Below are 26,833 nucleotides of genomic sequence, written 5' to 3' on the forward strand. Positions count from 1 at the left end.
ATTTTTGATAAACGATCGGTGAGATCCACAAAATATATTCTGACACACTAGGTGGCTCTTCCTTTACTCAGGTCAAAGAAGTGGAGGACGAGTGACGAGAAGTTTTGCTCATAAATTCATGAAGTGATGCAACGAAGTGCTGAAATGATGCCAACAACTTCAATAAACTCCTCTGCTTTGCGCACTCCATGTTCTTGGTCAGCAGGTCTAGCTTCCACGTCATCAGCAAGGTGTAAAATATCTCAAACCAATTCCAGAGGAAGTTTCGTAGTCGTCATGTTTTGAAAGACTTGAGACGACAGCAATCGATTAGACTTAGATAAGCGTTAGTCCTGTCCACTGACTTTGATGGGTGAGCTTGACAGATAAAATAAATTCATGAAGTGCTGCATGCAACATGTCCATGAAATAATTCATCAAATAATGAAATAATTGTTATGCAGTAAAGGAGCTGCTATTTTAATGAATTAAAGACACTTTTAATTCCCATCTTACTTAATGACACATTTAAGTATGTATTTAAAGATGTACTTATATAATTCAATATGCCCTATTTTGGCCTCCATACAACTAAAGTTGGTTAACTATTCATTCAGCTAACATAAAAATATTTAATATATAATGTATTGCATTTTTCCATTCCAGTGAAACCCAGTAACACGAATCCAAAATTTGTCAAACAGTGTTATGATAGATTGGGAATATAGTACAGTACAAGTAAATGTCCTTTTTCACTTTTTTTTGCCATGATAGCGAGATGCCACCGTATCATATTCTTCTCTATTATTTGCTGAAAAATTATACAACAATTATGACAGCTACTCACCCTCACTTTATTTTTAATGGGCACAAAACAGACCTATCATAAATGTAAAATGCATTTAGTGCCTAAACGGAAAACTATCCAGTGTAAACGATACAGCACAGTGGCATATTTTTGCACAAATGTAAAGATAACTATCTACAAATAATTGTTAGTGTTTTTTATTTTTACGACAATTAATCGAGCACAATCTTATATTGATTAATCAATATTAATAATGGAATGATTTAGGGCTGAATGATATTGGGAAAAAAATACATTGCGACTTTTTGGGGGATGCGATATATTGCGATATACAGTATATTGCAATATTAAAACGAGTAATTTTTACCACATGACTTGAATAGCTCTGTTTAGATGACTTTGGTTGACTCACCATTTTTTAGTACTAGTGCATTGCTTTCCGTATTTTATTGGATTTTTTTTTTTCTTCCTGAGTTTCCCCCTTGTTTTTCTCATTTATCCTTGTAGTTGAAGTAGTAGTAGTAGTTGTTGTTGTCTTAGTCATCTGTCTTCATTTTATATTCTTTAACAATATATCAAAATCTTCATTATAAAAATGTTATCTAAGTTTCTGTATTAATTTATTGTTGCATTATAGATTTAAGGTGGTTCAATTTAATTTAATTGTACTTATTTATTTGTTATTCATTTATTTATGAACCGAAAGTCCCCAAAAAATTGCAAAACCGCGATATGATTGTATTCATATAATACCGTTTAATCCAGGCTAAGTGTGTTTATCTGTGAATGTTGAAGATTGCCGTATTTAAAAAGGGACACAGGAAGCCATGACTCTGCAGTCTTGCTGCATTTATGAAGCAAACCAAAGTTTTCGTGTTCATATAATACCGCATTGGCCAGAATATAATAGTGTTTTTTGCATTGAAAAAGTGAGGGTCGTCTTATATTCGCGGTCTAGACATTATACCCATTCACGACGTTAGATGGCGCCAGATATCATTGAAGCAATGTTCTGTAATGACAGATCTCAGCTACTCTCAAGTTAACCCCCAGTTTGCATTATTTTATTGCAATGTTTTTCCTTATTCAGATTTGTTTCAAGACTACAGTTACAGTTAGACTTCACTTTGATGGTTAATGCAGTTATTGCAATGTTTTTGTTTTATCACAATAGATTGGTTTATTTACATTTCAAAAACCAGAAGCCATTCATTTACGAATGTGATTGCACTTTAGTTTACATATTTAAATGTTCAGATATTAAGATTTGAATGAGGCAAAATAACATGCTTTTTCCTCTCAAATATATTGTTTTAATCATTTGTTTCAAATGTATGGTAATTATATCCTGTAAAAAAATATTTGGTGTTCAAAAAGTCTTTTGTCAAACTTGAGTCTTGAAAAAGAGAGGGTCGTCTTATAATCAGGGCTGTCTTATGTTCGGGTCAATACGGTAATAATAATCATAAATCCTGCAATAGGCCTATTGCGCATGCGCACATTGCAATGATGATCTTCAAACGATACATTGTGCAGGCCTAGAATGATTTGAATTGTCGGTAGGGCTGGGTGATTTCGAAACCGAGGTCATAGATTAAAAAAAAAAATGGGTGGATCGCTCTGATCAGCTGTTATATTTTTAATCGACTATAACGTGTTGATGGAAACTGACGAGTTTGGGAAGATTTTAAACAGTCCTCCAAACTGGGGGTCTCCTCAAAATAAGCCATGAATAAGCATAGATACATAAATAAATAAGCACATAACATTACAAAAAAAAATTATCAGACTGTGCATTAGAATACAAATTACTTCAGTTTTTTTGCATGCCCATAAGCTTAATGCTAATATTAAATATAAAGCGCCATTCGAGTGCTGATGCAAATCAGTATGTCATTGCCTCCTAAAACAATAAACAAAACATAGTAAGTCAGTGTGGTCTTCAGTGATTTCTATTGGATTTCCGCTCCTGTCCAGTATTAAACAAGGAATCAAAGGAGCATAAAATCTTAAGAAATTGCCATAAAAGCATTAGATAGCTGAGACCTCCTGGGTCAGTTTTTACAGGGACAATATATACCGTATTTTTCGGACTATAAGTCGCATCTTAGTATAAGTCGCACCAGCCATAAAACGCCCAACGAAGAGAGAAAAAAAGTTATCCTATATAAGTCGCACCAGAGTATAAGTCGCATTTTTGGGGGAAATATACTTGATAAAATCCAACACGTAGAACAGATATGTTATCTTGAAAGGCAATTTAATATAAAAATACAATAGAGAACAACCTGCACAGTACAGTATAATATTACATGATGCATGAACAACGAAAAGCGAATATACTGTCCTCATCAGGACGCTACGGCTCGGTCCTGGCTAAACAGTGGGCTAAACTCCCAAATGACGATGCTGGACGTCCGTATAATTTGCTGAATCAATTTCGTCCTCGATACCAAACAGGTTCGCATCAACGTAAATAAATGATAATTAGGTGCTATTACAGCAATGACACAAACGGTTAGCATTCGTTCACTAGCATTAGCACATCACTCAAACAACCACACAACTGGCTCTAAGTGTCCGATCGCGGGTGTAAAACACACAACAACAGAAAAGATGATACACACAAGCGTTGACTCTGTAGAGTTATTTTACAAGCATAAACAATGAACGTAGGTTCGCAGCCGTGTCGGTCTCTCTCTCGCCCACTCGCTCAGAGACGCTGCGAGTGCATAGCTGTCCGTCTTCTTCTGGCGTGTGAGCGCTCTTCTTAGCGTAAACAAGTGAGAGTACGCCACCCCCCTTGGGCTTGAAAGCGCTACAAACTACCTAAAAGTGTGCATTTCAATATAAAAAAGTCAATAATACAATTGAACACACGTTGCCAAAGGCAGAACGCAAACGTGGCCATAGCTATGAAGAGTTATTCAGATAACTATAGTTAAAGAACATGGTAACAAGTTTACCAAACCATCAGTTTCACTCCAAAACACCAAAATAACATGTGAAATGATATCATAATGTGTTAATAATTTCACACATAAGTCGCTCCTGAGTATAAGTCACTACCCCAGCCAAACTATGAAAAAAAACTGTGACTTATAGTCCGAAAAATACGGTACTTCTGTTAACACCGCAACACGTGACAGTGTGTCCTATTGGTACATTCGCATTAGCAGCGCGACGCTCCTATTGGTGCATCGTGCCTGTAATAGTGTAGCAACACAACGCTACTATTGGTGCGTTAGTAGTAGCAATGTGACGCACCTATCGGTGCTTATAAGTACACTTTTTCGAGCGACACCATCATTATAAATAATTGTTGAATGCATGTGAGTGATGGCTAAGTGGGTTGTTCACATGGTGTGTGAAAAGTGAGCCTGACTCCTGTGCTTACTTCAGGGAGGCTAAATCATAAGCAAGTGCCACAATATGATGGAAATTAAAATGAAATTTCAAGATTAAAATGAGGTGAAAATTGGGTTAGTTTTGATCTCGTCGACTAAAATGAGGCAAAACATTTTGGGGAGGTGTCGTCGACGAAAATAAGACTAAATCGAAAGCGTTTTAACACGACTAAAATATGACTTAGACGAAGGAGTCTTCATCGAAAAGACAAATACTGAAATTAAAAGAACTGCTAAAAACAACACTAACACACAGAATAAACAGCATGCGAATGTCCAACTATCATTCTGCTTTGCAAGGAGACAAGTTATGGGTCCTACGTTCTTTTTGTCAGAAATATGCACATGAAGTCATTAACAAAAGCAAAAGACCTTGTGAAGATTCCAGCTAAAGCTGGTATGAATCAGTTATGTGTGTGTGCATATATTGGCTGAAAGACCAATGTGCCAGCAAGAAGCCGTCACTAAAAAACGATTGCTGTGTGCAAATGCACACAGAGAGAAAATACCTTAATTTTTGAAGAGATGTCCTGTGGTCTGACAAAACAAAAATTAAACTGCTTTTCCATAATGACCATCTTTCCATTTAGAGGGGGAGAAAATTGAAGCTTGCAAGCCCGTACTGATGCACTTTACACAATAAATGACAACAGAACATTATGCGAAAATACTGAAGCAGCATCTCACGACATCCGTTCGCAAGTTCAAGCTTGTGCCCAAATGTCCCACCACATAATGCTAAACTGGTTACAAAGTGGCTTAATAAATAGCAATAGGCAATGTTTTGGAGTGGCCATTGTAAAAACTTAATCTCAAAGCTTTTAAAACTGATTGGTTGACTTGAAAAGGCATCAGCTAAGTTGCATCATTTTAGGAATGGTCTAAAATTATTTCCAATTGTTGTGTGAAAAATTAATTTTTATTTCTAAAGACACTTGTTTGTGTTCAGAAAATGTGGAATTCCACCAGTGTGAATTTTATTGTATTGTTGAGAGAAATAAGTACTCCCTTTAAAATGATTCATGTTTTTGCACTTTCTTGTAAAAAAATAAATAAATAAAAAAGCAGCTTAAGGGCAGCTTTTTGTTGTATAGGCATGTTTCCATCGTTCCTGTTGAATCATTGGATATTTTAAATAAATAAGGGACATAAATTTGTTTGGCTACTTTATCAATCAGTAATATATGATGCATCTATAATCGTGATAACCGTGATCATCGCCAATACCGTAATCATAGTTCAAAAATCGAATCGTAGGACCCTGAGTCGTAATCGAATCGATCTGTGGGGTGCTGAAGATGGCACACCCGTAGTTGACATAGATATTGGATGTCTCTCAAAGTCAAAACAACTTTCAGTTCACGTTACCTAAAAATAAGGGCAGTAATGTAATGTTGAATGCAATAAGTTGTTCAGTGCTTTCAGTTGCAAATAAATCATTGAAAACTTCAAGAGCTTTCAATCCACTTCTCAGCAATAATGGTAAATACAGCATCACATTTCTTATTTTAATGTTTTTTTCAACTAAGTTAACTAAGCATTTTGACGCAAATTTCGACTTTTAACAGTGAAATCCGACTTCTGTGAAAATTTGGGTTACGTTGCCAGCTAAAAAAGGAAAACAGTCGTAACTTGAGGACTCCTGTAGTTTATTTCAGAGTTATACAAGCTTAAAAAAGCTTTTTTCTCCAGTTTTGATTAGAAAGTGTTGTTGTGATTCTCAATTAGCAGAGTGATTTCATTAAAAAAAAAAAAAGTCTCGTGTCATGATGTGGGATGACTGTGACACATTTTCAAGTCTAAATAAACCCAAATATTCACATTTGTTGGTACCTCACAACAAGATGGGGATAGGATGAGATGTCAACAATGACCTGTAAGGTTGCACAAAACCTATCCGAACTCATGGAGAAACAGTTAGGGTAGAAGGTAGAGATAAGAGACGGAAAAAGAGAGAACTGCATCCCTTTGCAGCTGGGCTCCATATACCGAATGCATGATCATACCCCTAAAACCTGAGCTAATGCCAGTAAATTTCTCATCCACTCGCATATTTGCACCGGTAAATGTCCCTATTCTTTAGAACTTGTTGCTGACACGTGTCCACTCTGCTTTGAGATGATTTGCCACGTACAGCATGAGAGCAATTGGATTCGAGATTTTTTGGTCATTCAGAATGTTTTCTGAGTTGCAACGTTGGCAAGTGAACAAACGGTTTGCTTTCAACATACAGTATGTTCAAAGGCAGTCATAACCAAAGCGGTGGAGCACTACTGCACTGTCACTCTGCTTTAAGCAGTAAAAAGCTGTTAGCTTCAATGAAAGGTAACAAAGGTTGAATTGTTTCATATTATTTATTAAACATATGAAGGAGCCTCATTGTCAAGAAGTTGATCGCTCTAAACATGATCAAAATGACGTCGCTAATCCGTGTATATTAATAATCGTCCTAGCCCAGTACTTCTCAAATAGTGGGGCGCGCCCCCCTGGGGGGGCGCAGAGCGATGCCAGGGGGGGCGCGTGTGACCTCGGGGAACATGCTTTTTTTTTTTTTTTTTTTCCTGCCGTACTGGAATAAAGTGTACTTGCGCATCCACTCAATGGGTGGCAGTGGCGCTCTCATTTTCAGAGCGCGTGCAGTATTTTTGAACTAAGGAAGAGCACTCATCACACAGAAAACAAATATGAAGAGCAGTGCGCCGCCGCCATTTTCGAAAGCCGTTTTCTGACCGGACTCACTCACGCAGCGACCCACTGTCTTGTCCGGTTCTCACGCCGCCGCCTGATAAGTGCCATTTTCGGCTTGGGATCGTCACGACGACCGCCCTCACCTACGGTTCTACCTCGGCCGCCGAGAATGCGCTTTGTTCGTGCCGTTTGCCTTTTAGCTTTGACTTTTAATACTGTGGGTGATGAAGAAAGACTGTTTACTGTGTCTAAAAATAATTATAGCGGACCGCCAGAAGCCAAATCAATTAAGACGCCACTTAAAGACATTCGACCCCAATCTCATTGATAAGCCGCTTGATTGTTTTTCAGCGAAAACGTGCCGAATATTGCCAACAATCGTCCTGCTTTGTCAGTGTTATATCAGTAAACCAGTGTGCATTGTTGGCATGCTCATTGCAAAATGACTCCACACCATTGCAAAGGAGGAAATACTGAGTGTGAGCAGCAAAAATAAAAACTGTCCTTCTGTCCAAGGACACTCTTTTTTTTCCTTCATTCATTTTTGTTTTTTCGGTCAAATTTTTTGGCATATTGTCCTCATGAGTGAATGTTTCTAATCAATTTGAATTTGTTATTATTTACTGATTTTATTACATTTTATTTTTCTGTATCAAATGGTCAAAAATGTACCTTGAGCGTATTTTTACAGTTTGACTTTTTTTTTTTTTTTTTTTTAAATTCAGGCAAATTGATGCACGTCAAGTCTTCTCTGTTACAAACAAAACATTTATTAACAATGTTAATAAAGTTATACTTTATTATAAGTTGATCTATGTTACTTTTTTTCTTTATTAGAAAAAAAGGACACAATATTAGGCAGATGCGTAATTATAATAGTAATTTTATAGACAAAAAATACTATTTACAGTGGCGGCAGAGAGTTTGGGGGGGGGGCGCGAAACATTTACGTCTTGCTTGGGGGGGCGTAGCAGAAAATAATTGAGAAGCACTGTCCTAGCCTATGCTGGAGTCTTTGTGCCCAATTGCTGTTTAATTGGTCAAGAGCCAGTACGCGACATTATGAACATACAATTTCTGGTTTCTCAATAAGAACTTCCCAAAATGTTAACATTAACTAGGCCCCATTGAAAGTGTTTTCTGTGCTATTTACTAAGGTTTCATGTTGTAACAGTCTACAACTTGTATAATATTTTTGTAATACTAGTACTACTAGTCATACTAGTAATAATAAAACTATCCATGTGTGTTACATAGTCTGCAGATTTTTAGAGACTGATTCAGGGGCAGAGGTTTATTTTGTTAGAAAGCTGTAATTTTTGTTCATTAATGTAATTACAAAGGGGCAAAGGTTATAGTTTCAAATCAGCCTAACAAATTTGATATAAAAAGCGGCCAAAATATTATTTATTTTTTGTATTAATTCATTTTACTTATTAGTGTTCAATGTTCAGGTTTCAGGTTCAGGTGTTTTTTTTTTTTTACATTAAGTTAAATGTTAATATAGATATTATTTAAACAAATTTATCAATCAATCCCAGTCAATCCCAGCTAATTATGGGCAGTAGGCAGGGTACACCCTGAATCTTATAATAACTTAAAATGATAATAAATTTAAAGTTTTTACATTGTAAAAATCATTTTGTGTATTTAATCGTGCATGGGGAATCATAATACAAATTGAATTGTGAATTTTTGTATCATTACTGCCCAAGTAAATAGCTATAATCCGTTGAAGGGATTCTAGCAATTCAAGCAATTAGTGTGCAGTCGCTGACGTTCATTTAAATATTAAATCATTCAGTGAAGACATATGCCAAATGATAGTTATATTAATTATTTTGATAAATGTCATTAGCAGAGATTTGTGGGAGTGTTAAAATATAGACACTGACAATCTCTAAACATTTTAAAGTCCCCAACTCTTTGTGGCCAGAACCACACATTGGATTTCCCCTTTCTTTGTAGCATGACCTATTATCTTGGGGTTACATTTTTGGGGTTGGATTTACTGCAGGTGTATATAAATTATGTTGCAGGGGGACACTGCAGCATTTTCTGTGTAAGGAATAGTGTTCTAAAATGCTCTTTATTATGGACTTCATTCTTTGGTCAATCACTTGTTTTGGTTCGACCCCACATTTCCCACTGGAGTTAATTATTCTTAGGAATGTTGTTGTGGTCTTGATCTCAGCTCTTTACAAGGCTGTGTCTTTTTATTTTATATTACCAAATCCACCTTGCCTCGTGTTTTATTGACATGACATCTTTGTGCTTGACTGCAGCAAAGCACTATTGTCTGTCACAACCGTGTGGACCCCAATGGATCACGCTACCTGCTGGGAGACATGGAAGGGCGCCTCTTCATGTTGCTGCTGGAGAAAGAGGAGCTAATGGATGGAACAGTTACCCTCAAAGACTTGCATGTGGAGCTGTTGGGAGAGGTGATTTATTTTATTTTAAATTAAACTGCTGTACTGTGCGGGATATAATATCTTAACATTACAACTTCAATTGATAGAAATATGTGATATTGACACATATCTATACGATTTACCCCTCCATATGCTATTAACACCTTTAGAATAGTTTCAAACACACATTTCAAGTACTGTACTCCCAGCGCCCGTTCACTATGAAGGAATGAGGACCTTATCACTTTGAGTAAAATTATTAAGTCGTTCGTACAGTTCTAATAAGAGACAAAGTGTGTTTGCCTCAAGTTTTTTGTCATGTCCATCACTGACACACAAACACTAGAGATGTCCCGATTTGATCACATGATTAGAAATCAGGCCGATCGCATTTTGCAGAGGATCGGAATCGGGTGGAAAGGATCAGGTTTGTAGTTTAATAAAAATATATGTCTTTCCACTACATGCTCGTACAGCCTTTCACTCCCCTCCTGCTGCTTTTCTTGGTCAGCAGGCTGCTGGAGTTTGCTTGTTAAAGGTAATGATGATTGACAGCCATTCAAGCGTTGATCTTTCCAGAAAAGCTTGGGAGCACTACCTTCAAAGGCACCAAATGCGTCAAACGTTGTTCAGCTTGTTAAACGCTAGCGGTAGTGTGCTGTGGCAACTCATTGTAATATGTATATATAAATATGTGATCGGGACATCCCTAATAAATGCAAAAAAAAAAAAAAAAAGATTCAAACGGAAGACTTCGGTGTGGCCATGGAAAACGTCTTTCTGAAGACATTTTTGTTCACCATCTGGCATCTTGGGTGGAAAAAGAAGTGCACCATCAACATTGTGTACGGTGGAAACTGGGCATTGCTGAACTCAACTAGAGATGTTGTGAGTCGGCGGGCCGAATACATTGAAGACCTTCTCAATACTACCAACACTCCTTCCAGTGAGGAAGCAGAGCCTGGGGACCAAGGCAGTTTGGTCCCTGTACGATCGTTGTTAGTCTGGTTCGCACTGTTGGCAATAAGTCTGATGCATTTTCAGTATGGGTTAGATACTGCCAAGGCTGCCCTTCATAACTGATTGTGTTCATAATTTTTATGGACAGATTATTAATGCGCAGCCAAGGCATTAAAGGTGTCTGGTTAGGTGGCCTCAGTATAGCTACTCTGCTTTTTGCAGACGATGTAGTTCTTCAATACACGATGGAGCGGTTTGCAGCTGAATGTGAAGCGGCTAGGATGAGAATGTGTGGTGCGGCCGTCGTGCTGATGAAGGAGCTGAGCAGAAACACAAAACTATTTACTGGTCGGTCCTTGTTCATACCTTCACCTGTGGTCACGAAATGTGTGTCAAGGCCGAAAGAACGACTTCCCGGATGCAGGTGGCCGAAATGAGTGTCCTTCACAGGGTATCCGGGCTCTCCCTTAAAGATAGTTTAAGACGATCGGTGATCCGGGAGCGGCTTTGAGTAGATCTGCTGGTCCCCCACAATAAGAGGACTCAGATGAGGTGGCTCGGGCATGTGATTAGTATGTCTCTTAGGTACATCCCACCGGGAGGAGGCCCTGGGGTCGATCCATGACACGCTGGGAAGATTATCACATGGCCAGCCTAGAAACGCTTCGGGGTCCCCCTTGTGGAGCTGGATGAAGTTGCCTGGGAGAGGGAAGTCTGGGCTTAACCTGCTGCTCCCTGACACGACTTCGGATGAAGTTGAAGATGATGATATGTTAGGCTGCATACCATATACTGTATGTTTTCATGTGCATGAAAATATTTGAAGTGTCAAAAAGTTCTTTATTTGCACATTTCTATTTTCTAATGAAACAACATCAAAACGTTTAAATAAATATCCAATCCAATCGAACCAAAACTAAAAAAAATCTAAACTGATGAATTTTGAGCCCTACTAAAAAAAACCTAAAGATCTGTGGGCAAGATAGCTAAATAGTGGTATAGTGCGGGCTCACTATATAACTTTTATTCTCTCTGTGTCTGAGTTCATACTGTTAGCCCACCTGCTTCTTCCCTGGAATTTCTCCAATGCCGTTAAATTGTATGGCAACCATTTCTCTTGCTTGTTGGTTTTTCTCCAGCTTCCTGATTCTCTCAGGACTCCTTTGCTACTATAGCCTTTTTAGTGTTTATAGCCTGGACAGAATCTAATGGATCTCTCCACACAGAGGGTGCAACATATCATTCCTTCTTTGCTTGTTAGCTAGGTGTCAATTTATCAATTTTAAAGTCATTTCGACAATGGCTGCACGTCACTACCAACCTTTAAAGCCAAATCTCACGTGAAAGGCAGACCGCTATGGATTGTAACACCTTTCTCTCATGATATGCCAAGAGTCTAGTAAATGCTATTTTGCAAGTCCTCTGAGCGGTGCTGGAGCTCAAAGCCATCAAGGCGAGGGTGACTGCTGAGTGAGAGACAGATTGCTTTTTAAATTGTTGGTACCAGTCTGCTTAGCCAAGAGCAGCAGTATCTCTGCATTGTCATGTCAGAAAATAGCTCTTTTGATTATACATTAATCAGACACATAGCCATTCCCTTACTTTCCTCGACATTTTATCTTCATGAAATCACTTTTCAAACAATGTAAATGTTTATTATTATGGTGTATTGAATATAGTTACTCTAGTACTCACTGACTGATCAGGAGTTGTTGCTCCTGTTCAAATTTCCGCTGCTTCTAATGTGTTATTTTATTTCATTGTGCATGTTGTATAAAAGAAAATTGATACATGTATAAAGACAAAGATGTTCTGCTTTTCTGCACTGACAGACATCCATTGCGGAGTGTTTGACATACTTGGATAATGGTGTGGTCTTTGTGGGCTCTAGACTTGGTGATTCCCAGCTGGTCAAGGTAGGCAGGAAAGAGGAAAATCTTTTTGTTTTAAAACCCAAATGTAGTGAGCAAATAATACTGTCACATATGCACCTATTAAAAATGCCAAATGTGTTTTAGTCCTCTTATATAATACTTTTTAAATTTCATCTCTTTTTTTTTTTTTTTTTTTCCCTAATAATATGATTTTCCTCAAAAGCTGAATGTGGACAGCAATGACCAGGGCTCATATGTGGCTGTCATGGAGACGTTTACTAACCTGGGGCCGATTGTTGATATGTGTGTCGTAGACCTGGAGAGGCAAGGCCAAGGCCAGGTAAATCCTGATTCCTGTATTATTACAGTTTTTTATAATTAATTACTCACATTGTGGCTTGTGTGGTGGCTCCCACAAGCCTTTTATTATCATTGATGGATGTATTAATGGTTTGTGAAGACCGTTTTTCTTAATTTATTTGAGAGTTAAAAAAAAAAAAAACTTTGACTTTTTGACTTTAACGGCACTTTAGTGAACTGAAATTTTCATCTATTTACAGTGTAATTCGTATAGCCTGTGCACTATGAAAATGTTGATTGTAGGAACGATCTACGTATATCTATTATCGCTGCGAGTTAAGTTTTCTATATTTTTAAAGTGGCCCTTTTATTTCAATTGTCAATGTTTACACATTCCACTAACTTAATTTTATTTCCTAATTGTAGCTGTTACATTGCAGATTCCATCTATCCATCCAATTCCAGCCCCACTTACTCTTTTAAGGGTCATGGTATATTGGAGCCTATCCAAGCTGACTTCAGGCAAAAGGGCCGAAACCCTAAACTGAGCATTGTAGATTTTTTTAACATAATTACAACACAGCACATGTTTTTGCTGGATCACATAATTTATTTACTATTATTTTTAAATACAGACAGTTTCTGTAGACTCGTGGAGCAATAAATGTAGGCGAGTACGAAAGAGTCATTTAAAGACTTAAATTTGGTACGTCACACATCATAAAAGAATCTAAAGTCTAATGTTCCTTTTGCAAAATGCAACTTAGATTGCTCAACTTCATGTCTACATTAATCACCGTTGGCTCATTTAATATAAGCTATCACCGCTGTGTCGAACAAGTTCCAATCAATAACAAGGTACTTAGAATGGAGAAATTATAGGTTCTTCGATCATAAGAGTGGTGGCATTTGTGTAGATATAGACAATATTGTCTTACATCTGAAAAAGGTAGAAGTATAAATTTCCCAAAAAATCTATACCGACCTGAACTTTATTATCTGTTCATATCCAGGCCAATGTAGAAATTTACAAAAATCTATACCGACCTGAACTTTATTATCTGTTCATATCCAGGCCAATGTTTATTTATGTTTTCATTTTTTACCTTTAGCTGGTTACATGTTCTGGTGCATTCAAGGAAGGCTCTCTTCGAATCATCCGCAATGGCATTGGGATTCATGAGCATGCCAGTATTGACCTACCAGGAATCAAAGGTTTGTGTATTACGTCACCGCCATTTCAAGACTTGACTTTATCGAGATCTTAATCTGGCCCTCACTTGACAGTCGAGCAACTTGAACCTGTACAGCTGTGTTGGTCCCAATGCCAAACACACCACCTGGTGCCTATCGAAGCGCTATATCTGAGTGTTACCAGATGGCTCTGTTGTCATGGTTATGGGTTAGTCAAAACATTGCCTTTTGAAAACATTCGAAAGTCTGGCAAACTTTACAAGTGCATTAACAGTTAATTTCCTGGTGAGTGCTAAATGATGGTTGAGGGACTAATAAGGTGCGTGACATTTCGCTTCATCAAAAAGCCTTTATCTGCTTGGACTGATGAAATGAACATTCACAGGCTTTACCCTTTTGTCTTTCTTTGAATCCTCAAAGTATGGCTGTGCTATATGAAATGACTGAGATGTCAATGTATTGAAAACAGCCAAAAGTCACACTCTCTTAAAAATAGACTACAACATATTCAATAAAAACAGATAAGACCACAAAAGTTTGATAAAATACACATTAAGCAAACTACTGGTAACATGAAAACATCGATGATAATGTTTATTTTCTAAATGTATGTTTTTTGTTTTTGTTTTTGCAGTTCATTTTTAAAATTAATTCTTAATCATTCTTAGTAATTCTTAATATAAAAATACCGGTATGACATGATTATGAATAATCTTTATTAATTCCTTTGTCTCTCAAAATGTTTCACACCTGACATTGTGTGACACAAGATTTAATGAGCTGTATTTAGGATAAATCCAAGAAAGTTTTTGAACAATACTAATTAATGCTTTGAACCGTAATAAATTATATTAAAAACAAACATCACTCACATTGCCTAACATTCACATTGCCTTACTATCGTATCAAGCTGAAGGTATTGTCTTATAGAGGTCGACGGATATAGCGGCCGGACTGATATATGGACTTTTTTTTCCAACATCGGCCAACAACAGAATAAGCCGATAAAAAAGGATATTTCAGGCATCTGTATGGGCAATTGTGGCCGCCGCTGACTGACGGTAGGACCCCGGAAGGACCCTGCAGCAGCTAGAAGGCAGGCTGCTACAGGAAGCTTCAGGCTTGCCTGTTTTGTAAATATTGTGATATGTTTTTATCTTTCATCAGAAAGTATGTAATTTTGCTTTTTAGCCTTTTAAAGTGTTAACGAGTGATCCTTACACTTTAACTCATGGTCTTACCGTAGCATTCGCGTTAGCATTAGCTTTAGCATGCCGGGTGTCCTTTTGCACTCTCACTTGTTGTGACGTCCTGGTGTGTAAAAATCATAAAAAGATGTGCTGCATTTGTTGGTGTGGTAGTACTAGACCAAATTAATCCTTTAAGTCTTAGGTCATCATTGTAAATTTGAAGCTGTTGAATCATTTTTTAAAAAACTGCCTTCATAATCTAGGTGCTTTAAAAAAAAAGTATATCAGCCTAAAATATTGGCTTACAAAATCTGCTTTGGATATCAGCATCGTCATTTGAAAACGCCATATTGGTCGACCTCTGTTGTCTTACATTTTTGTTGCGCGGGAGTTGAAGTTCAGGAGCAAAGATTCACATCAACCAGATTAAATACATATCTTGCCCAATTAGTTTACATATACAGTACTGTACGGTATACTGTATATTTTTTAGTAGTCCCCCCCAACCCCCCCAAGTCAACAGGTGACTTGCACACTATAAACTAGATGAAATGATGATTTAGCACAAATGTATTTTTCATTTCACGGGGGAATCAAAATTTGCAGTACATTATTTTATCTGTACGTAAGCTTCAAACAACCTTCAAATGATATCATCAAAATTTTTATATTAATATTTTGTCCTTTTAGAAAGTTAAAAATACAGAATCATTACAGAATTGAAATTTTTCAAACCTCTATATTGATTTCATTATAGGGTAACGGTTAGCATCACTCGTCCATCAATTACTCTTCTCCTGCTTGGTTTGTCACATATAGCTACTTCTTGTCCTCCTTTAAGAGTGGCAATATTTTGCCGTAGTGTAGCGTATTTGCAGTCGTGAAGTTGACAATTAGTTACTTAGGGGACCAGTGGTAGGACAGTGTTTATGTGCAATAGCTAGCCTGCCTCAACTCACATGGAGCAATATACAGTATACTGTAGGGTTATGTAAGCTTTTACACTTTAAAAGATACTGAAAATGCTAGTTGGTGCTTTATTGATTGCATTTTGTAGCTCTTTTATATTAAATTCACTAATGTAGCACATTTATTTAATGTTTGCGTGTTTAAAAAATATGGCCTTACCATTTTCCCCCTTTGCATTTACCAGTGATGAAATGATGCTTTCAAATTAGATCTTTGATAGCTTTATCAGCATTTGTTTGAGTCTGTTTTCCAAATGTCCCATGACAATGTAATGGTATGTTCTGGTAATGTTGGAAGTGTTCAAATTGTTGCTGGGAGTTGTCCGGAGATGGATCGTGGGAAAAGCTGCACCTCCTCCTTTGTTCAGTGATGGCTAGGATTTGATGGATGAGGCCCTTTCACAGCTCTATATAATATAATCAGTTTTCTCTGACAAGGGCATTTGGCCTTCCTTCATTCTGTTGCAATTGTTTTCTTGTACAGCGCAATACTTCATTTTTCCTTTCATGTGTTAATGATGACAGACATGATTTCTGTCGCAGGGAATTGCTGTAACTTTAAGGGGCCACGAAGGCCACTATGGTCTGCTCACACTTGTAAGGTTTCCAATGTTTATTGATCTGCTTTGCCCTTAAAGTCTTCACTGCTGCCTTGAGACATTAGGCAGTTATTCACTTAACCAATCAATGTTACTCTTCCATTGCTCTTAAAATGTGAAGCTTGAAAAAGAGCATACTTGGGACACTTGCTGGATTTTATACTTCTCTCATTAGTAAATTGATTGAGCTTGTAACTTTACTCTTTTATCTAATGTCCAGGTTTGTGGCCGCTCCGCTCAGAGGCAGGAAGAGAGACGGATGACATGCTGGTGCTGTCGTTCGTAGGTCAAACACGGTGAGCAATTTAAATGGAGAATGTCCAACACTTGATGTCAATTGTCTGTCCTCTCTGATCTTAATCATGTGTTTTCTTTTAGTGTGCTGATGCTGAGTGGTGAGGAGGTTGAGGAGACAGAACTTCCAGGCTTTGTTGACAACCAGCAGACGTTTTACTGTGGCAACGTTGCACACCAGCAGCTCATTCAGGTTGGAATCAACAGTTATTAAACAGGGACTTAACTGTTTTAAATAAACAATTTGCTTTAGACTACAATGAGTGTTAGTTGTGGCCAGGCTTCCTTAAATTATTTATTTATATATTTTAAAATAAATAATCCACGGAAGTTACAATGCATATTGGCAGATTTCAAAGCAAATGGGTGTCATTTCTGTAAATAGATCTGCGGTGGCTCTTCATGAAAAAAAAAATTGAATTTGTGCTACATTGATCATTAAATACTAACATAAAAAAAGCAAATACATTTTTACTGAGTTGAAATCTATGCTGCTTGTCTGGTATTGTTTTTATTGCAGTGGTAATCAATTAACTACATACTGTAATCTGAACTATGGGTGCTGTTAACTATAATCTTCAAGAATGGAATGAAATGTCTTAGAAAAGGATATTTTTTCCTGAAGAGTGGCAACCCAGATAAATAGCTATTACCACTAGCATGAAGTACTACTCTGTTTTGTTGGCAGACCAAAAGGGATTGAGAAGATAATTGAAATCTTACAGCCTTAAGAAATTCACTTTGATTTCAGTGCAAAGACCCCAAGACTTGATCTAGGACTTGCAGAAAATAATTTAAGCATTAGAAAAATAAAAGTGGGTTGAAAGGATAGAAAAATAATCATATTTTGATATTTTAAGCATAAATGTTGATATTGTAGGGAAAGGAATTAGGAGATATTGTATACTTGCAGGAGGAATTCTGGCTTTCTGCCAATGTAAACAGTGAACTTTTCTTGGAAGCGGCTCCATTTTCCATCACCATAAGCCCCACTGTCACTTGCCGGTGGTACTGTCCAGAATAATTTTTAAAGGGGAAACCTTGTGCACTTTCAGATCACGTCCGGTTCTGTTCGCTTGGTGCTTCAGGACAGCAAGGCTTTAGTGAGCGAATGGAAGGAGCCACAAGGCAGGAACATCAGTGTGGCTGCTTGCAACCACACTCAGGTGGTGCTTGCTGTAGGCCGTGCACTTTACTATCTCAAGATTCTGGCTGGAGAGCTCAAACAGATTAGGTAAGACATTCTGACATACATAATGAAAAACCTCTGGTAACTGGTGAAATAAATTAATAACATTTTCATAAAAATCTGGATATCTGCGCCTTATATTTTGTCTACATCCGTCACACCTAATATGTCAGAGAAAAACACTTCAGAAGAGACGAGGCAAAATTGTGGGGAGGGGAACATTTTATTAATAAAACTGTCTTAAAGGTTGTTGTTTTTTAAACAGCTGCTTAAGCAATCTTCTTTTAGGTCCAACAATGGCCGGTTTTGCCAGTATCCAGTATCTCACTTTTGAAAACAACACAAACAGCTTCTATTTACACTCTTCCAATGTCAAACTCATCCAATGTTTACCTACGATCTGTCCACATTGACACCATTCACTCTCAATGTGTCTACCACTCTCTCTTTTTCAGTAACACAGATATGGAACATGAAGTGGCCTGCCTTGACATCACCCCACTAGGTGACGGTGTTGGTGAATCACCACTCTGTGCTGTGGGACTTTGGACTGACATCTCAGCCCGTGTGCTGAAACTGCCCTGTTTCACTGCCCTTCACAAGGAAATGTTGGGTGGAGGTAAGGGGAAAAAGGAGGATGGGTACTCCAGCAAGTAAACAGAATTGTTGTTCTCTGGCTTCTCCAAGAGCACTGTAAACTTTGAGGGTGTCAAGTGAAGTTTATTTCCATGGCCCAGTCAAAGTAGTATAATGCCTTAATGGACTTTACAAATCCACTACAGTGAAATTTCCTTACAGCTCACGCACGCTCAAAGGCAAGACAAAAACTTCCCTAAAACCTTCACATAAATAAAACCACAGAGGCGAGGGAAATTGCTTTGTGATGAACAGCACACCGAATATAGGCCAAGAGCAGTTTGGCACCTTATTTGGCATTTTATGTGATGGACTGTCTTTGGACATAAAAACTCAAGTACAAGTCAAAGAATAATATCCCGCAATACACATTTATGAACTACTGGAGGGTGCAATGATTTTCCCTGTAGATGCCCAAGGATTGTACCAATAATTCTTTAATTACTGCCTCATTTAAGGTTTTGAGAGATAATTAAGATTGTCATATTTTAAATCAGACAACTTCTTTGGTCAATCTATTGTTTCAACCATGATAAATAAATCTTCAGCAGCACCCAGTACTTTCAGTGAGTGTGTGTTGATCGCTTTTGCAATTGAAATCATTCCTCCAAACAGATAAAGATTGTTCTCGTGTCTTCTAATTATTTGTCCCAGAAGAAGTGCAATATTAGAATTCCCCTGAGTTTGTTAATTTTGTTAGTTCAAAATTATGTTGCTTCAAGCATGTTTGCTTTGTAGATGATAACTGTCCTTAATTTTAAAATCTAGTCATTTTTGCTACCCTTTATTACTGTGGTGTTGACCTGTGAACACATAACTTCTGATAACGTCAAAAATATCTCATTCTGTTGTGACCATCCCTAGAGATAATCCCTCGCTCCATCCTAATGACCACTTTTGAAGGCAGCTACTACCTGCTGTGCGCCCTCGGAGATGGTGCTCTCTTCTACTTTGGTCTGGACCTGCAGACGGGTATGTCCTTTTCATCATGGTGTCTGTCCATACATAGGTTAAATTTTTTTGCCGGGGGAAGTTATTGCTAAACTATATATATGCCATTTTTAGTGTTAAGTACAATTAGTATTGGCTTGTCTGGTAGACAATTAAGGCCGAACTATCCCCAGTTTCCTGGTATCCATGCAAAAAAAATTAAGTACCGTATTATAATTTTTATGTTATTAGGTTTATCCAAATAAAGCTATTCTTCTTGTATCAATCTTTGATCGCTGTTCTTGCACATTAATCCTTTTACACCGGACGTGTCGACAGCGGCACGTTTATGCATATCATCTTTGAAACCTCGTCAGGTTGTAATTACGTCACCCACGTGCCTCTGGTTGGTCTCATATAAAAGTGCAGGAGTTGAGGTCCACACCCGTTTTTTTATTTGAAGTCAATCGACCAAATGAAACCGGAGATAATGTTTTTAGTTTTGTAATTTTATTGCCCTTATAAATAAGCATTAACCCTTTAACACCTGACCCTTTTTTTGTCCAAATTTGCATGCCTTTGAATTTGCGTTTATATTAAATTGTTTACAATGGCCTGGTTAGGTCCCTTTTTTTCAGGACACCATAACCTTCATGTCCAAACTGTTGTTTTCGTTTCTGACCAATTGTAATAAACATTTTGGACCCAAAAAGACAGAAAAAAAATCCAAAAATCTTTTGTCAAAATTTGTAATATTGATATCCCATTGACAACTAAACATGCTCGACGAACCATTTTGAAACTCGGTAACATTTATTCAACTTGTTAGGATAAGCATTCAACAGAAAAAATCAGACTGAATAGTAGGCCTGAACGATATATCGTTTAAACATCGCCATCGCGATGTGCGCATGCGCAATAGTCCCATCGCAAGGACGTGCGATAGTTTTTTCATTTCATTTTTTTAAATCCACAAACGTTTGTTTTGAGCAAGGAGCGAGAAAGAGAGTGCACAGTCTCTCATTCTCTCCAGCTCGCAGTCATCGGCTCCTCCCCCTCCCCTGCTAGAGCGGAGTGGAGGGAGGAGGGGCCGAACAGCAGAGCGGAGGGAGGAGGGGCCGTTTTCAAAGTGAAAGCAAGCAATCAAGCAGCACGTTGAATAGGGAAGACTGTCTCCAAAAGGAGTTTTGGAAGTATTTTGGCTATCGACAAGAATATAAGGAACAAAAAACAGCCCTGTTGACAGTGCCTCGCCATGGTTGCCTCAACAAGAAGTAATCCGTCGAACATGTGGGACCATTTAAAACGCAGGTATCTATGCATTCCTGCTACGAGCTTCCCATCAGAGGCTTTTTAGTACAGGTGGGAACATTGTTACGTGCCAACGTTGTTGTCTCAAGCCTGCAATGGTGGATAAACTAGTAGTCTTGGCCAAAAACCTATGAGACCCAGTTGAGAATTGCTGAGCAAGGAAGGTGGACGATATGCAGACAAATACATAAATTTGGGAGTTAAAATGGTTCTGTTATTCATCAGTTATTTGCTGTTATTCAGTTCAATTATTTACAAGTTCAATTGAGCTTCTGTTTCTTTTATATTTAAATTAACTGTAAATCGTATTTTTCAAATAACTATAGTACAGCTGCACATAAAGTTTTGATACTTAATATTTTTTAAATATTTTTACAACTTTGTTGCAGTTTTGCAGTTCTATATTGTTATATTTTGTGTAAACAACTCAGGGGACTAATGCACTTGCACTTTTATTTGACAGATTTAATATTTAAGTTCAAATATGTTGACAACTTTATTGTTTTACTGAGGTTCTTATTTATTGTTATAGTTTGTCAAAAACTCAGGGGACGAATGCACCTGCTCTTTTATTTGTCATTTAATGTATTTGCTGCTGTTGAAGTGTCAAATATTGTGTTCAAGAAATTGTCTATTTTGTGCAGACATGGCTTCCTGGATCCCTTCATAATAATACAGCAATCTTAATCATTCACAAATGAAACCGTATTATATGAATACACTGTGGTCACGGTGTGTCATGCAAAGTATTTTCAAACAGCTATTCAAGTCATCTAGTGAATATTTCTTTAAAATTTTTTTTTTTTTTTTTTTTTTTTTTTTTTTACTATCGCAATATAATATCGCAATATATTGCACACCTAAAAAAAATCGCAACAATAGTTTTTTCCAATATCGTTCAGGCCTACTGAATAGTTTTATACTGTATTTGACAATTCAACACAAACAGCAGGTATGGTCATAGGCATTTTTGCCTTTTACACATCCTATGGTCAAAACATGTTATATACAGTAGACCAACAGTGCAAAATAGTGAAGATAGAGTATATATATATATATATATATATATATATATGTACTCACCGGCCACTTTATTAGGTACACCTGTCCAACTGCTCGTTAACACTTAATTTCCAATAAGCCAATCACATGGCGGCAACTCAGTGCATTTAGGCATGTAGACATGGTTTAAGACAATCTCCTGCAGTTCAAACCAAGCATCAGTACGGGGAAGAAAGGTGATTTGAGTGACTTTGAACGTGGCATGGTTGTTGGTGCCAGAAGGGTTGGTCTGAGTATTTCAGAAACTGCTGATCTACAGGGATTTTCACGCACAACCATCTCTGGGGTTTACAGTGAATGGTCCGAAAAAGAAAAAATATCCAGTAAGCGGCAGTTCTTTGGGCGGAAATGCCTTGTTGATGCCAGAGGTCAGAGGAGAATTGCCAGACTGGTTCGAGCTGATAGAAAGGCAACTGTGACTCAAATAACCACCCCTTACAACCAAGGTAGGCAGAAGAGCATCTCTGAACGCACAGTACGTCGAACTTTGAGGCAGATGGGCTACAGCAGCAGAAGACCACGCCGGGTTCCAGTCCTTTCAGCTAAGAACAGGAAACTGAGGCTACAATTTGCACAAGCTCATCGAAATTGGACAATAGAAGATTGGAAAAACGTTGCCTGGTCTGATGAGTCGATTTCTGCTGCGACATTCGGATGGTAGGGTCAGAATTTGGCGTCAACAACATAAAAGCATGGATCCATCCTGCCTTGTATCAACGGTTCAGGCTGGTGGTGGTGGTGTAATGGTGTGGGGAATATTTTCTTGGAACTCTTTGGGCCCCTTTGTACCAATTGAGCATCGTTGGAACGCCACAGCCTACCTGAGTATTGTTGCTGACCATGTCCATCCCTTTATGACCACAATGTGTACCCAACTTCTGATGGCTATTTTCAGCAGGATAATGCGCCATGTCATAAAGCTGGAATCATCTCAGACTGGTTTCTTGAACATGACAATGAGTTCACTGTACTCAAATGGCCTCCACAGTCACCAGATCTCAATCCAGTAGAGCATCTTTGGGATGTGGTGGAACAGGAGATTCGCATCATGGATGTGCAGCCGCCAAATCTGCACCAACTTTGTGATGCCATCATGTCAATATGGACCAAACTCTCTGAGGAATGCTTCCAGCACCTTGTTGAATCTATGCCACGAAGAATTGAGGCAGTTCTGAAGGCAAAAGGGGGTCCAACCCGTTACTAGAATGGTGTACCTAATAAAGTGGCCGGTGAGTGTATGTATGTGTATATATATATATATATATATATATATATATATATATATATATATAATCTAACACAAAAAGGGTTTGGAGGATATCTTTGTGAGGTTAGGTATTGCACCCATCACCTTATCAAAAGTATATACCGTCTTTTTCTGACTATAAGTCGCAGTTTTTTTCATTGTTTGGCTGGGGGTGCGACTTATACTCTGGAATGACTTATGTGTGAAATTATTAACACATTATCATATCATTTCACATATTATTTTGGTGTTTTGGAGCTATGTTACATTAACATACCGGCCACGTTCGCATTTCGTTGTTCATGCATGATGTAACATTATCATACTGTACACCTATTTAGCATGTTGTTTTCTATTTTATTTTTATTTTAAATTGCTTTTCAAGATGACATCTGTTCTATGTGTTTGATTTTAACAAGTAAATTTCCCCCAAAAATGCGACTTACCAGTATACTCTGGTGCGACTTATGTTATTTTTTCCTCTTCATTCCGCATTTTTGGGCTGGTGGGACTTATACTCAGGTGTGACTTATAGTCCGAAAAATACGGTACATGCAATCAAGCTTCTCGAACACACACATCTATATACAAATTGAAAAGATAGATAGTGGGGGAAAAAAATCAAATATAACATTAAAAAAAAAAGTATTTTAAAAAATATTTACAATAAACTAGTTCAGTTTTTTTCAAGCATGTCACTCAGTTCCCCTATGAACAAGACAAAGGCCTACGTCATACACTACGTGACGCAGCCCACTCTTCCGCTGTTTGTGCTTCACAGCCTATCACTCTTCCCAACTCGACAACTCTTTCGAAGAAAATAACAACAAATCTGGTCCATCCTCTTCCTCCAGTTAATGAAATAATGCATTAGCTTGCGCTAAATTTAGGTTTCGATTCATTCGGCACGTTTCAAAGTCGCTCGCTTAATCCAACCTGCTGTCGCTCGCTACTTCGCCTCCCTCTCCTCCTTGTTCGGCAATTTATTAAAAATGTTCACAATATGTCCATCCTTCGTGATCTCACAATGGCTCCTGGGATATGTAGTCTTTCGTGGTGCTTTCGGTTTTGAAAACGGGCAAGAAATTATGGAAATATGGCCATAAACACATGGTCCGTGCAGCGTTTTAATACAATGTGGTAACGGTGAGTCAACCAAAGTCTTTTCTCGAACACATATTCAAGTCATCTGATGAAAATTCTTCTAGTTTACGTCTTGCAATATATATCGCAACCCTCCCCAAAAGTCGCAATGTAAGTTTTTTCCAATATCGTTCAGACCTACTACAGAGAAATTATTTTTCTTGGTGACGTCCTCCGTGAGCCTTGAAAACGATATTACTGCTTATATCAACACACACATATACAGCACAGCCACACTTAATTTTGGTGAGTAGTATTATTTTTCTTCGTGACGTCCTCCATGATCTTTGAAAACGATATTACTGCTTATATCAACACACACATGTACAGCACAGCCACACTTAATTTTGGTGAGTAGTAGGGCTGAACAATATTGGGGGAAAAACTGACATTGCGATTTTTTTGGGGGGGTGGCTATTTATATAGCGAGATTAAAACTAGAGAATTTTCACCAGTCTTGAATAGCTCTATTTGTGAAGATTTTGGTTGAGTCACTATGATCACATTGTATTCAGTAGAGATGTTCCTATTGATCACATGATCAGAAGTTGGGGTGATTTTCGGGTGAAAAGGATCAGGGTTTTAATCTAAAACCTAAATATATGTTTTAAGCCTCTCACCCTCCCTCCTGAAAAGCAGTGTGACCAAACTGTGTTTCTTGGTCACCAGTGCTACTGGCTTTTGGTACTTAAAGTTAACAATGATGGATAGGTTTGTAGCTTTGATCTGGCCAGAGATGCCTCGGTAGCTGTACGATCAAAGGCGCAAATGTGTTAACCATCGTGAAGCATATTACACATTGAGGTGTGCTGTGGCAACTCATTTATTGTGTGAGAGACAGGCTGTTCTTGGCAGCGTGAGCGTCAAAGCAAAAATCGTCAGATTCTCAAAATCAGGTGACTCAGGTGAAATCAGGTGAAAAAATGCGATGGGGACATCCCTAGTATTAATATAATACCGTTTAATCCAGGCTAAGGGTGTTTATCTGTGAATGATGAAGATTGGTGTATATAAAAGGGATCCAAAAAGCCATGTCTTTGCACAATTCCTTAATGAAGAAAAAGAGAAGTTTACATTAAAAAAATATATATATACAGTGCCTTGCAAAAGTATCTTGCAACCTTTCACCACATTTCAGGCTTCAAACATAAAGATATGAAATTTAATTTTTTTGTCAAGAATCAACAACAAGTGGGACACAATCGTGAAGTGGAACAACATTTATTGGATAATTTAAACTTTTTTAACAAATAAAAAACTGAAAAGTGGGGCGTGCAATATTATTCGGCCCCTTTACTTTCAGTGCAGCAAACTCACTCCAGAAGTTCAGTGAGGATCTCTGAATGATCCAATGTTGTCCTAAATGACCGATGATGATAAATAGAATCCAAATGTGTGTAATCAAGTCTCCGTATAAATGCACCTGCTCTGTGATAGTCTCAGGGTTCTGTTTAAAGTGCAGAGAGCATTATGAAAACCAAGGAACACACCAGGCAGGTCTGAGATACTGTTGTGGAGAAGTTTAAAGCCGTATTTGGATACAAAAAGATTTCCCAAGCTTTAAACATCTCAAGGAGCACTGTGCAAGCCATCATATTGAAATGGAAGGAGCATCAGACCACTGCAAATCTACCAAGACCCGGCCGTCCTTCCAAACATTCTTCTCAAACAAGGAGAAAACTGATCAGATATGCAGCCAAGAGGCCCATGATCACTCTGGATGAACTGCAGAGATCTACAGCTGAGGTGGGAGAGTCTGTCCATAGGACAACAATCAGTCGTACAATGCACAAATCTGGCCTTTATGGTAGAGTGGCAAGAAGAAAGCCATTTCTCAAAGATATCCATAAAAAGTCTTGTTTAAAGTTTGCCACAAGCCACCTGGGAGACACACCAAACATGTGGAAGAAGGTGCTCTGGTCAGATGAAACCAAAATTGAACTTTTTGGCCACAATGCAAAACGATATGTTTGGCGTAAAAGCAACACAGCTCATCACCCTGAACACACCATCCCCACTGTCAAATATGGTGGTGGCAGCATCATGGTTTGGGCCTGCTTTTCTTCAGCAGGGACAGGGAAGATGGTTTAAATTGACGGGAAGATGGATGCAGCCAAATACAGGAACATTCTGGAAGAAAACCTGTTGGTATCTGCATAAGACCTGAGACTGGGACGGAGATTTATCTTCCAACAGGACAATGATCCAAAACATAAAGCCAAATCTACAATGGAATGGTTCAAAAATAAACGTATCCAGGTGTTAGAATGGCCAAGTCAAAGTCCAGACCTGAATCCAATCGAGAATCTGTGGAAAGAGCTGAAGACTGCTGTTCACAAACACTCTCCATCCAACCTCACTGAGCTCGAGCTGTTTTGCAAGGAAGAATGGGCAAGAATGTCAGTCTCTCGATGTGCAAAACTGATAGAAACATACCCCAAGCGACTTGCAGCTGTAACTGCAGCAAAAGGTGGCGCTACAAAGTATTAACGCAAGGGGGCCGAATAATATTGCACGCCCCACTTTTCAGTTTTTTATTTGTTAAAAAAGTTTAAATTATCCAATAAATGTTGTTCCACTTCACGATTGTGTCCCACTTGTTGTTGATTCTTGACAAAAAATTAAAATTTTATATCTTTAT

General features: G+C 38.0%; 1 protein-coding gene across 1 annotated transcript in view; it reads left to right on the top strand.

The window, feature by feature from the left end:
- ddb1 (damage-specific DNA binding protein 1) overlaps positions 1 to 26,833 on the top strand; it is an 86,767-nt gene that overhangs the window by 16,963 nt on the left and 42,971 nt on the right. Inside the window, exons 7-15 of the mRNA XM_057833603.1 lie at positions 9,168 to 9,326; positions 12,089 to 12,172; positions 12,354 to 12,470; positions 13,543 to 13,645; positions 16,602 to 16,677; positions 16,760 to 16,868; positions 17,731 to 17,909; positions 18,320 to 18,483; positions 19,365 to 19,472. Of these exons, the coding sequence (XP_057689586.1) occupies positions 9,168 to 9,326; positions 12,089 to 12,172; positions 12,354 to 12,470; positions 13,543 to 13,645; positions 16,602 to 16,677; positions 16,760 to 16,868; positions 17,731 to 17,909; positions 18,320 to 18,483; positions 19,365 to 19,472 (1,099 nt within the window). The remainder of the gene's footprint in view (positions 1 to 9,167; positions 9,327 to 12,088; positions 12,173 to 12,353; positions 12,471 to 13,542; positions 13,646 to 16,601; positions 16,678 to 16,759; positions 16,869 to 17,730; positions 17,910 to 18,319; positions 18,484 to 19,364; positions 19,473 to 26,833) is intronic.

Source organism: Corythoichthys intestinalis, chromosome 1 (assembly GCF_030265065.1).
Source record: "Corythoichthys intestinalis isolate RoL2023-P3 chromosome 1, ASM3026506v1, whole genome shotgun sequence".
Taxonomy (NCBI): Eukaryota; Metazoa; Chordata; class Actinopteri; order Syngnathiformes; family Syngnathidae; genus Corythoichthys; species Corythoichthys intestinalis.